Below are 14007 nucleotides of genomic sequence, written 5' to 3' on the forward strand. Positions count from 1 at the left end.
GGTGTTATTCTGACCTATGCAAACTCGTCGATGTTATGCATTTGTTTCTTGATCGGTCTTGGTGGGGTGTTTTATTAGGGGTTGAAGATAATGGCTATCTCGAAGGGGTGGTAAGTCTTATATTCTTATTATATTGCATTTTGATTATTGTTTTTTAAATTATTAATAAATTCACTAATATATGTATTTTTTTTATAAAACAGCATATTGATGCATGGGTGTCACGTCTTCTAATAATAAGGAAATTGAGGAAAATAAGAAATACTCGATGGACTATTATGCCGATGTCTTTTCACGTAGCTCACTTGAAGGATTCGAGAGATGCTTCATATACGTTGGGTAATGGAAAAGCTAAACTTTATCATGCGTGGTGGGAGGTCGATAAGGTTAGTATTTATTTTTTGAATATTTTAAAGATTTTCATAAATTTTATTTGATGTGCGCAATTATTTATGATTGCAAGTGTTTATCCCTATTTTGGAACGTTGTCATTGGCTTCTCGTCGAGCTTCAGCTCCTATCCCTGAAGACAATGGTATATGACAGCATATTGAATTACATACCATTGTCTGATTTGAGAGATATTATTTGTAAGGGATGGAGCGCTCATTTGGCGAAATACTTGGACGCGATTGATTATTGGACTAATTTTGGAAACAAGAAGCCAAAAAAGTTCAAAGTTACAATGATCAAAGACGATACCGCGCCACAACAAACGGAGGGAGCCAGAGGGGATTGTGGTCCTCTTGTATGCATGTGCTTGGAGCGTTTGACGACAGGAAGTAAACACCTTCTACCTCCCACAGATAGAGATAGAGCTGCAGTAGGCTTATGGTTTCGGCATTTTATGGCTCAAGCGATATATACGAGACGTTGCCTACCTGCATCCACGTGCTGAAAGTTTGCATAAACAATTGGTAAGTTTGAGCAAGTATTTTTAACATATATACTCTTTGTTGGTTTGAAAATGTTTGGTTAAGTACCTAGAATTCAATAATTTGTTGTTTGTTGGATTTAGATGTGTAGAAAGTGTTGTTTGAGCAATTGTTTGGTTTCTGCAGGTTATTCCTGATGTGAGCTGCGTGAAATTGATGTATTTGTGCATAAACAACTATCTGGAGTACAATTTTTTTCCTTTTTTAATTGAATTTTACATTGATTTGTTCTCTTTGTAAAAGTTGATTTGTTGAGGAAATAAGAATTATTTTTTGCTTGTTGATTTGTAAAAATTGATTTGTAAAAGTTAAATTCGTGTTGCGATTTTCTTGTTGAGATAGTCAAATTCGCAACGCGAAAGTCAAATTCGCAACGCGATTTTCGGTTTGTGATTTTGATTTTTCGCGTTGCGAATTTGACTTTCGCATTGCGAATTTGACTATCGCGTTGCGAATTTAACTTTCACAACAATCGCAACGTGAGTTTGACTTTCGCGTTGCGAATTCAAGGAAAACACCTTCAAAAAGATAACAGACAACAATCTGATAAGTGATAACAACTGAACAGATCATAGCAATGTTCAAATTCAAGTTATTAATGAATGTCTAACTGAAAATATATGCATTCACACATAAAATACACATAATACAAAGTTTGCATTTAAAAATCACCTAAGTTAATAAGTCCCAAAAGGTGAAGCCGGTTGTGATTGGGATTTTGATTTTGATTGCGATTTTGATTTACTTTTGCTTGGCACCATATGAGCTTTGGATTTTGATGAGGATCCATAATTTGGTAGAGGAAAAGATTATTGTGATGACACTAGTGATCCACATGTCAACCTTGTATGACTTTCCTTGCACCGACTACATATCGATATCCTCTTCTCTTCACCCTTAGACGATATACGATCGTGATTTTTTGGTCGGCCAGGTAGCCTGCTGTCCATGACTGGTAGCAAAACTGTTTGTAAGTTATTCGGTATGTCCCACTCAGAAGGATGTGGGATAGGGTAGACAATCTCGGCATAAGTCTGTCGATATACTTCTGTAGTGTAGCAATCCATAGTGTATGAGCTTGAATCATCTTGGTTTAGATGAAGAGCAACTTTTATAACATGGCCACACGGATAACCAGATGTTTACCATTTCATACAACTACACGTTTTTGCATTTAGATTGACAAGCCCATTTAAGTTATTATCCAATACTTCAAACAAAGTGTTTGAACATGGTTCAACTCTTCATCACGTTGACTTCACAACACGTTTAGTGATCTTTTTTTTAGTCCATGGTGTAACACGACGTTCCAATGTTCCTGTAAATTTAAATAAATAATACTTATTAAAATATATGATAAGTTACAAATTTAAAGAAATAATACCTGTATGGTTTCTTTTCTTGTAGTACCACTGTTAGACGTTGATTGACATCTTCTAGAGGCTCGAAAAAACTCCATTAACATAGTAATGGGTAATTTACGGGAATGACGACTTAGAGCGTTGATTGATTATGCACTATTAGACGTCATGAAACCATATCTTGCTCCAAGTTGATGTACTATTGACCATCTTTCAAACCCGACATCTTCTAGTGTTTGAGCACATTGAGGCAAAACACGTCTTAAACAATTTATATGCTTATTAAAATCCACTTCCCGATAAGCTTTTACAGCCTTCCAGTATGTCCATTTGTGATTTTTTATACCAACAGACCTTGATTTTAGATTTATGTACAAATAAACACCACAAAGTCCATGAAAAGTATCTGGGAAACACATTCTACAGTGTTGTCAATTGAGTTTGCCCTATCAGATATGATTGCCAGATTGCTAATAGGACCTATGCAATCCCTAAGATGCCCCATGAACAATGTCCATGAATCAGAGGTTTCAGATTTGCCAATCCCGTAAGCTATTGGCAGTATCCTATTATTAGCATCCATGGCTACTGCTAATAAGTTTACTCCAATGTATCAACATTTTAAATGTGCTCCGTCAACTATAATAATTGGGCGCATGTAAGTAATAAACGAACGAATCTACAAAAATAATATACACAAGAAATATAATCATTTAAATGTGAAATGCATGTAACTAAAAAAAAATGAGTCAACAAAATTATATTGATTTACTAACCGCAGCACCAATGGCGATAAACAGTAACTCAAAGCGTCCATCTCTATCTGTTTTGATATGAGTTACCGACCAATGATTTTTCATCTTTAAATTGTGACAATAAGCCGGCAATTGGGCAAACGATGCTTCTGGAGACCCCTCAATAATTCCAAGGCATAACATTTGACTCTCCAAGCTTAAGAATATGAGATCCTAATCTTGAATCGAGTATTCATGTCAGTCATAATTTCATGTCCCCGATATACTCTGTCATTCATAAACATTAACTCAGCCAGAAACCACCCAACACCTTTTTTTTTTGTCTGTCTATGGTGAGGAAAAACTTGGGTTCTTGAACATGTATGTTTATCAATAAAAGTCCTAACTTGAAACATTTCATAATCTTTTATCCTCTTTGCAATCATACGCCACGTACAGTTTTTGTCAATCATACACTTTGTTTCGAAACGATATTTGCTTGATTTGTTAACTTTTAGTTGATAGCCATCTTTCACACATTTCGTATACAAAGCTATCTTCAAGTATTTCTTTGTATCAAAACAATCATCTTTCTTGATACGAATAACTTTTGTATAACAATCAGCTGCTATCTTTACCAACTCTTCTTCCGGTATCTGAAGTAATTCTGGTATATTCCAGTTATACTCCCATGGCATTTTCTTCTTTTTCTTTTCTTCAGAGACTTCTTCTTCTTCTTTAGGGTTATATGAATTACAGAATGGATGTTCAACATGTTCATTCACAGTCGTAACTTCCTTCTCATTATCATCAACAACATCTTCCTCAGCAACGGCTGTTTCATCATCAAAATCCGGGTATTGACCAATATCAAAATCATTACACACAGGGTCTGTTTCTTCTTCTGAAACATCATCAAAATCCGAGTATTGACCAAGATCAAAGTCTGGTATTGACCAAGATCAAATTTCGAATACTGACTAGTACTTACAATTTTTTCTGTTGGCTCATAATCGTCTAACTGGTCAATACGAAAACCGGAATTTGGTGCTGAAAGTTTATTGGGATTTGGATTAGGAAAAGGTTGTGGGTTTTGAGATTGTGTTTGGTTTTGGAAATGTGGTGAAACAAAATTTTCTTGGTGATGAAATTGTGGTGGAACTATTAAATTTTGAGGTTGATAACAACGTTGTACATTGTGAGCACTATAAACTGGGGTTGAAGAACTGAGTTGATTACTACCCGCTACTGACCCAACTTCACTACTTCTAGGTTCAACAACATACAATGTAACATCATCTTGTGAAACACTAATGTAAGCAATGAATCGTTCAACATCTTCATTGACGGTTAACAAATAAACTTTACATTTTTTCTGATAAGATAGCCTAAATCCACTTAGAGGCTCTAAATTCAATTTCTTTGCAACACGTAACATTAGAGTTTCATAAGTTAACTTTTTTAATGACAATTTTAGTTGAAGATTCATGGGTAAAGGCACATATTGTAAAACACCATGAACATTCTCCAATGACCCTCCAAAACACAAATCTATCAAAAAATGATCAACATTAGATGATTTCATTCTGCAAATTGTAAATTAATTTACTAAACAAACGAGCTATAAACTAGATATCAGCACTAACTTAGAGAAAAAACATACCTTTATTAAGTTGATAATTGATAATTTGGGAGAGAAATTATTGAAAATTGTATAGAAATAAAATTATGTAAAAAAAAATTAGAGATGGGAAAGGATGTCGTTGGATATAGGAACGGATGTCGCCGGAGAGAGTGATAGATGGAGATGGAATGAGTTGCAATTTAGGGATTTAGGTTATGAGTTGTTGCTGTTGTGTAGTTATATACCCAAAACATTTGTGTTGCGAAACTAAAACCTGTTGTGAATTCGAAAATACAGTTGCGAATTTGAAATTCAGTTGCGAATTTGAAATTCAGCTAATTTAAAATTCAGTGTTGCGAATTTGACTTTTGTGTTGTGAATTTGACTTATGTATTGCAAATTTGACTTTTGTGTTGCGAATTTGACTTCTGTGTTACGATTTACAAATTCGCGTTGCGAATTTGAAAAGTGAGTTGCGAAATAGGAGTTTGCGTTGCGAATTTGTTGATCATTTTCGCAAATCCAAAAAAAGTTGGTTAAAATCGTATATTATAAGACATTTTCGGTCACTGAAGTTATTTTCTCTATAGATTATTTCAAAGTGTTGAAAGAAGGTTGACATTTCGTTTTTTGAACAATAAACAGACTCCAATAACACATCTTTTTGGTAAGTTTTACACGTCTGTCTCTGTTTTCTTTGCTTTGAATCAATTATTCCTTTCTATAGGTAGATAGTGTGGCAAGTTGAGTGTTCTAAGGCTCCCCTTTTGTTATCACAACGGCTCCACATCCATTGTTTAATTGTCTCTAATATTAAATTCATAAATTAAATTTATTTTATAGTTTTAAATTGAAGGTAATTTTTTTCTTGTACTGAAGGCATAAATAAAGATATTAGGGATTCAATTTGAGATTTATACTATCTTTTTAGAAAGAGATTTATATTAATAAGTGCACAAAGATTTGCTCTATAATAGGAATATATAATTTTTCCTTTTAAAAATAAAATATTGTACTTATAATTAATTGTACTAGGCATGTCTAGATTTTGTCATTTTATGCAACATCATTTATGCTCTAATATATATAAAAACATTTTTATATTTTTTAAAATTTTATATACGTTTTATATTTATATTTTCAATTTTTAAAAAATAACGTAGTCTATTTTTTATTTTTGATAAAAAAATTTATCAACAATAATTTAATAATTTACAAAAAATATTAAATGGAAAAAAAAGCCTAACACCAAAACATGCAACGTGAGCCTCAACCAAGATAAATATATGAAAAACTATTATATTAGGTTGTCAATATTGAAAAGTTAAGAGTAATTTTGAAGCCATGTACTTATCTCATATTATTAAAAAAAAATGTTGTCAAGAAAAAAGGATTATTCACGTGCTTGGTCCTCCAAACTTTTGTGGGGTTTCAATATTAACTTTACGATTTTCACATACGAGCATCTAAGCTTTCCCCGTGTTCATTTTAATCCCTTCCCATGTTTGCTGCTTTTTGTATGCCTTATATTTATTGCCTACAGCTTTTACAAGTCTTTCAATGTAACCCGAATGCATGGAATTATTTATGGTATAACCTTGCACTGCAATGTACTTGTATCTTTTGGCTCTAAAATCTCTCTGTTTCATTTTAATCCTAAATGTATACTTAGTGGTAGTTTCCTTTCAAAGTTTAGATTATGACCCTTAATTTGTTGGACCCTTAATTTAGCCATTAATTAATTCTAATTTAGGCAACCTTAGTCTTTATTCTTTAATCTGATCTTACAATTTTCAAACCCTTTAATTTAGTTACCGTGTAGATCTTAATTTATGATACTTCAGTTTAGATTCCATTAGTGTTAGTTGCCCTTTTAGTAAATATGGCCAATTATTTCCTTTCTTTTAGCCTCTTTAGTTAGCATCTGTGTATAATTTACATAGGGTATTAACAGACCTATCAACACGGGACAATCAAGGACCCGAAAACTCAAACTCGAATGTCATTGTTTCATCACAGTGTTCTGATATAACAAACGATGAAAGCAAGCCACAGATTTAGAAGTTCCATTCAAAACGATAGACACCACACAAATCTAATTACTATCGAATCCATCACCTGATATTAACCAAAAGGCTAAAACTTTTACTTCTTATCTGCTATGTCTGCGTACAGGTCAGCAGATCTCGATCTGGATCCGGAAGGAGACCTTGAATATCTACTTGGAGACCTTGATGATCTAACTCTACCAGGAGATGGCCCAAATCCCGCCCGTGGGTCCTCAGGCAGCTCATATGAGTTTTGCCTCCTATAAATGGAATATTCGAAAATCGAAACATGCCACGAGTCAAGTTAAACATACAAAAAAATCGGTAACAATGAACTCTTATAATACAAGAGCGCATTGGGGATGGAGATAAAACGGTCGTACTTGTGCCGATAACAGGTCAATTCTTTATGAGAGCTACATGGGTTACAGTGAAGGACAGAGCTAAGAAAGTTGAAACAATGAAATACAGTTCCGCTTACTCTCCATAATCATTTCTGTCAGCATCTTCATATCCAGGAGAATATGATCTGTGATCGTAATCACCGTCTCGTTCCTGTGGAGGACCTCTTGGAGATCTTGGATGTTCTTCATGCCTTCTACCTGGAGAAACAGAATAATTTCCTCGACGTCTTGGGACAGGGGAGTATGACCTGAAAGATTTAATATGTAATCACCTTATCAGCTAACAAGTAAAAGGATATGATAGCAATTCGACAGTTTACCTTGAACGGTAGCGGCCTCTAGAACCCGAGGGTGGGTGAGGAGAGCGCATTGGGGATGGAGAACGAGACCTAGAACGTCCTGCCACATCAAATGAGTTAGAATTATTTTACAAGGAGTCAATTTCAGATTACATAGTGGGAAAGAAAACAAATATTTATTTTCGTATAGATACAAAACAGACTACTGGTTTCATGACTTCAGTTTTCTTTAAGCATCGGAGACCGCTTTTAGGACCCTCCAGACAAACTGAAAACTTAGAATCGAACATATCGGACACATTCCCAAGTACAACACTCACACGAGCTCGAGTAAGTTAGGAATAACATACCATAATAAGATGATCGTCCCCCATAGCCAGATGGTCCCCTGGAGAATTACATGCCAGATAAATCCTAACATAAATACAAGTAAAATAACAGGAAAACTTCATGGACATGAATATTTGTGAGACATAGAGACTAAGAAAACACCTAAGTCTAGCCTTGTGGCGCATCTCCTCAGGCCTTTTCCTCGTCTCTGCAGCTACAACAACTGATATCTCTCTCCCACCAAATATTTTCCCGTTCATGCGTCGTTGAGCTTCGGCAGCACCATATGAATCCACAAACTGCACAAATGCAAACCCTCGAGGTTCTCTGCAGAAAGGATACACACCAATCCTTCATTTAAGGATGCAAGTTTGCAATGGTCAAAATAAGCTGACTCGAGAAAGTAAAAAAAAAAAAAGAATGCCATGTTACTATGACAAGTCCATTACTTTGTATATACCTTTACACATCCAATATTGGCTCCAGAAGACAACCACAAACGTGGACTGAGTTTAAATAAAAATTCGCTAAGTGCTGATCTTTTCCCCTTAATAGACAAAATCAAAGGAACTTCAAAAGAGGCAAGTGACTTGAAAAATCTTCACATGCTCGTAAATATAAGAAGCACTTGATATCAACAAATTCCTTCAATTGGGTCATGAATCAATCTTCTTCCTCATCAAAACCTTTATTGATTTTTGTATTTATATAGTTTTGCTTCATAAAGGAACATTCTTCACATGATCATTACTCTTAACACCCCGGATCACAATATGTTAAGCAATCATAAACAGTAGTCCTTCATCAAATGTGGGGCTTGGGCTTGTTTTTACTTCAAAACAATACACCCCCCTGACAAACCAGTTCAAATTGTAATTTGCTACGGAAAAGGAAAACAAATTAAGCGCTTTAAGAACTAGAGCAGAAAGAAACTTGAAGGAAATAACTTCCTACATGTGACAACTAAAGGCCTAAGAAGAGAACACAAAGAAGGAAGCAGAACAAAGCATGTTGCAAAAGTTAATCAAACCAGCAATTAGAAACCTTATTTTGCCAATCCTAAAATCTTGCTTTGCAATAACTAGTAATCCAAAAAAGAAGAAGAAGTCCTATCAGTTGCTTGTTCAACATAAAACTGAACTCTTTTCATGCGTAAGACAACTTTTAGCCACACATATGTTTAACTAGACTGACCAACAAATTTTGGCTCGGACAAAGAACGGGAAGCTCATGCTCAATACAAATAAAACTAAAACAACTAAGACATACATAATGTAGAATGTATAAACTTCATTAAAATATAGTAAAACAATACCAACCCTGTATAGTAGTCTTTGGGAATATAAACATCCCTAACAGGCCCAAATCTCTCGAAAGGGATACGAAGTTCTTCCGGCCTGCAAACGTAATCAAACACAAATTAAAACAAATCATTTAACCAGCATTTAGATAATAGGGAAAAAAAGGGGTACCTGCAATCTAAGGGAATGTTTTTAACCAAAAGGCTTCCCTGATTCTGCTCCCTCCTTCTGCCATAACCGCCGCCACCATATCCCCTCCTAGGAGGACTTCTTTGTCTACCTCCATAGCCTCTCCTGGGGGGACTGTAGTATTGTGGACTGTATCTCCTCATCCCCAAAGCCTTTCAAAAACACAGACCATTAAACTACATTTATATATCATTCAAAAGAAGAAAACAAAATTCACCCATCTAACCTTGTTCTTTTATTATTTTGAGAGAAGCCTAGATCCCCCCCCCCCTTTTTTTTCCAAATAAGGTTTTGCTAATTCACGCAATGCAATGCTCAATAAATATAATCCATGAAAAACGATAAAATTAATTAATTCATAAAATAACAAGATAAAAAATATTTCACAATTATGAAAAATGATAAAGATTCAAACCAATAGTCTCAGATTTTCTGTTTGGTTGGTGAGAAAATTGAAGGAAAAAAAGTTATTTGAGCATCGACTTAGTCGACCTAAACTATACTCCGGAAAAATCAAATTCGTATAACAAAAAATAACAAGAAAATGCCCAAAAATTATTGAATTTGGAAGAACGTAGATTTTACCTTGAAGACTGAATTTGAAACAGCGACAGAATAGAAATGAAAGGTTTCTCTTGGGAATTTTGAGATATAACGTACCAGTAGCGTGCTATTGCTTTATTTTGGATCGCATTGTTGGGCCTAGTCGGCCCATTTGTTTTAGCCATTTTTTAATATTTAATAATTATTATTTTATTACTTCTTAAATAATTTTTAACAAAATTGTATAATAAAATTTAAATTTATTTTATAATAAAATAATTTATTTTTATTTTTATTTAAACAGTAATTTTATTAAAAATATTTACATTGTTATAACTTAAAAATAGAAATTAAAGGATTAAATCTTCAAATTATATTTTAATTAAATTTTAGTACACTTGATTCAGATAACATTTTCAATGTATATTCTAGATTTTAAATCTATTAAAACTCTAGGTAAAATTTGGTCAAATCTAACATTTCTTTGATTCTTTAGATTCTTTAGATGAAAATACAAACTTAGGATTTAGATCCATTCCTATTAGACGTACAACTCCAAATAAGATTTTTAACGATTCTGATAATTCTTTGAGCTTTAGACGAAATGTATGTAATTCATTATCTTCAGAATTCAGTTCGTCCGTGAGATTATCGATATTTTTTTAAAACATCAGCATAACGTCCCTCAAACTCAGACTTGTTATAATTCTAATTCAAGATAAAGGTATTGAACCTTTAATCAAGCTTCTTCAACACAACACCTAGGTTATTGAAATTAGAAACAGCCTATAAAAGAAGCCAATTAAATAAATTAGTATAATTTATTCTGAAAAGTCATAATACCTAAAAATACAAGATACAACTTACCGCATTAGCATCAGAATAACCAATAACATCAGGTAACGAAGATATTGGGGAATTATTACAGTTTTTCTAGTAATCTTTCGCTCTAATACCAATTACAGGGGTATGGTGTGAAAATATTTTTACGAAGATAGAGGATGATGATACAAAAGACAGAGAACGAAATATTACAAGAGAAAACTTAAGAAAACATAAGATGGAGAGGAAAACAGTAGTGTAAGGTGACGCCTTGCTTGTTTGCAAGCTTCTTTTTTTTGGATATGTAGATTTTATTACCCAAGTAAGAATGGTTCATAGTACAACAGTCATCCCTATTAGGAGTATAAACACATATTTACAAACAAAAGGCTTAGTCTATACCCCAATAATTACAAAGTCTAGAATTAACATAATCTAGTATGTTAGTATTCTTGTCACTGAGTTTGATTCGAACTTGCTCCTTTATAGACGTGAGAAGTTGATCTGCAGTTCTAGATCCTCTCTTGAAAAGTCTTCTATTTCTTTCCTCCCAAATGAAGTATATAAAAGCAGTCCATGCGATCCTCAAAATGGTGGAAAGGAGAGATTTACCCTTCCAAGTTTGAGTAGCCCATTCAATCCTTGATTCCCATGACCTGTGTGTATCTCTCATGCTAGAAAGATTCATTATAGAATTCCAAAGAGAAGTAGCATAAATACAGTCAACAAACAAATGATTTCTGGATTCAAGATCCTCATTGCACAAAATACAAAGACTATCAGTAATAATTCTCATTATAATTAGTCTATCTCGAGTAGGAAGGCGATCCAGAATAGCCATCCATGAGATTATGCTTAGCTTAGGGATGTGAAGAGGAAACCAAATCACTTTATGCCAAGAAACTTTGTCTCTATGAAGTCTAATATTATCCCAAATTTCTTTTGTTTTCGTGGTGTCAGCAGTAACATTTGGGAGGATTTATCTTCTAATTTTCACGAGTTTCCTTATGGTCCAGCTAATGGAAGAGTTAACTTTGACATCGCTTTGGTCGTTATTTTTAATAACATAGCAATGAATCCATGCGACCCATAAAGAACCCTCTCCAGCCAGAATTTTCTGAATGAGTTGGATCATGCAGGCTTTATTCCAGGAGTGAATGTTCTTCAACCCGAGACCTCCTTTAGATTTGGGACAACAAAGTCTGTCCCAGCTGATCCTAGCACCTTTTGCAGTTGTATCATTACCTTTCCAAAGAAAACGAGAGCAAAGTTGTTCTATACGATTAATAACTTTCTGAGGGAGGATAAATTGCCTACTCCAGAAGTTAATAACACTGTATAGGACAGTTTTAATAAGCTTAAGACGCCCAGCATAGCTTAAAAGTTTTCCCAACCAATGATGAAGCTTAAGTTTGATATTATCGAAGAGAGGAAGACAGTCTTTTGCATTTAGTTTACGAGTGACAAGAGGAACTCTGAGATATCTAACAGGCAGAAAGCCTTGTTTAAAGCTGGTGACAGATTTAATGGAGTCCAGGGTTCTAGCAGAAATACCAGCAGCATAGAATTCAGTTTTGCTAACATTGAGGTTAAGACCAGATAAAGCATATAAATGGTTAAGGACGCTAGTAACTCCAACAATAGAATCAAGATTACCTTTACAAAATATCAAGAGGTCATCAGCAAAAGATAAGTGAGTAATACCAAGTTTTTTGCACTTAGGGTAGTAACCAAAGATTCCTCTAGCTGCAGCAAGATTGAGGATTTTAGAGAGAATATTCATAGCAATCACAAAAAGGATAGGAGATAAAGGGTCTCCTTGTCTAATGCCTCTCTGACCCTTGAAGTACCCTATTAGACTACCATTAAAAGAAATGGAATATCTAGCTTCTTTGAAACAATTATCAATCCATCTTGTAAAAATAGGAGGAAGCCCTATGGCTTTAAGAATGGAGGATATGAAGTCCCAATTAAGAGAATCAAAGGCTTTTTGAAGGTCAATTTTTAAAGCGCATCTTGGCGAAATATTCTTTCTTCCATAGCCTTTCACTAATTCTTGAGAAAGAAGGGTGTTGTCAATAATAGATCTACCTTTCACAAAAGCAGTTTGGTTAATGGATATAAGGTCAGGCAGAAGCATAGTCATTCTTTTGACAAGGATTTTTGTTATAGTTTTATAAACTACCGAACAACAAGAGATAGGTCTATAATCCTTAACTTTGCTAGGATTCTGGATTTTAGGGATCAAGGCGATAATGGTAGAATTGAAAGCATGAAGGATATTAGAATCTTGAAAGAAGTATTTGACAGCGTTAACAAAGTCTTCTCCTACGACAGCCCATGAATGTTTGAAAAAAAGAGGAGTGAAACCATCAAGGCCTGGCGTTTTGTCATTCTCTTGATTAAATAAAGCCTCTTTGATTTCTTCTGTAGTGACTGTTTTAATCAGGTCATTAGCAACCTCATTAGGCAGATGAAATTGGAGTAGGTTTCTCAATGAAAAAGGGTCAGAAGAGATAACTTTAAGATCAATGGTGTCAAGTTGATTTTTGAAGAAATCAATAATTTCATTAGCCATATTATCATAAGAATCTAGCCTTTTCCCCTCATTATTAATAAGAATCCTTATGGTGTCTCTTTTGTTTTTAGAGGCAATGACAGAATGAAAAAATTTAGTGCATTTGTCACCTTCTTTGATCCATTGAACTTTTGATTTTTGTTTAAGGAACAAGTACTCAGCATCCTCTAAATCAATCAGCTCCTTACTCTAGTAGAGATATCACTATAGTTATCCTTGTTAAGCTTCTGTAAGCAAGGCTTAAGGCGTTTAAGTTTGAGGAACAACTTCTGCATAGGGTTTCCTTGAGAAGGTTTCTGCCAGGAATGAAGGACATGTTCAAGGAAATTTGGGTGCTTGGACCAGAAATTGAAAAATTTAAAAGGCTTAGGCCTGTTAATTTTAATCTCTTTGTTGATCCAAGTAAGAGGCATGCAGTGATCAGAAGGGCCAGGAGCAGTAAATTCAATAAAGGAATTTAGAAAAGAAGTAGCCCAGGGGGGGTTAATCAATACTCTATCGAGTTTCCTTGCAAGAAATGTGTCTTTTTGCTTATTGCTCCAAGTGTAGGTAGGGCCAAAGAAAGGATGATCAAAAAGAGAAAGCTCTTGAACCAATTCTTGGAAGTCATTCATTTCAGAGGATGAATAAGATCCAATAATTAGAGAATCATAACTTTCCTTGTGATGAAGATAGGTATTAAAGTCACCTCCCAGACCCAAAATATAGTATCAAGGTTCCTAAGGTGCTGCCAGAGAAATCTTCTAGAAGAACCGCTATTACTACCGTAGATAGCAGAGATAATGAAAGGTATATTATTGTAGAGACATTTAGCAGTAATACTTTGATCCGTAGTGTGAC

General features: G+C 34.4%; 2 protein-coding genes across 2 annotated transcripts; both read right to left on the minus strand.

Annotated features, from left to right (window-relative positions):
• Positions 1 to 6628: 6628 nt before the first annotated feature.
• On the minus strand, positions 6629 to 9855 carry LOC120165918 (serine/arginine-rich SC35-like splicing factor SCL30). The gene is made up of 8 exons (XM_039175348.1): positions 9810 to 9855; positions 9207 to 9376; positions 9054 to 9131; positions 7897 to 8061; positions 7755 to 7792; positions 7426 to 7504; positions 7183 to 7353; positions 6629 to 6961 (listed from the first exon to the last, which is right to left on the minus strand). The coding sequence occupies exons 2-8, from the start codon at positions 9365 to 9367 to the stop codon at positions 6799 to 6801; spliced, it is 855 nt and encodes a 284-aa protein (XP_039031279.1). The 5' UTR covers positions 9368 to 9376; positions 9810 to 9855; the 3' UTR covers positions 6629 to 6798.
• A 3488-nt stretch (positions 9856 to 13343) lies between these two features.
• On the minus strand, positions 13344 to 13781 carry LOC120166048. Its single transcript, XM_039175435.1, has one exon. The coding sequence runs from the start codon at positions 13779 to 13781 to the stop codon at positions 13344 to 13346; it is 438 nt and encodes a 145-aa protein (XP_039031366.1).
• Positions 13782 to 14007: the final 226 nt, after the last annotated feature.

This window comes from Hibiscus syriacus, unplaced genomic scaffold, assembly GCF_006381635.1.
Source record: "Hibiscus syriacus cultivar Baekdansim isolate YM2019G1 unplaced genomic scaffold, ASM638163v2 tig00111621_pilon, whole genome shotgun sequence".
In the NCBI taxonomy this organism is placed as follows: Eukaryota; Viridiplantae; Streptophyta; class Magnoliopsida; order Malvales; family Malvaceae; genus Hibiscus; species Hibiscus syriacus.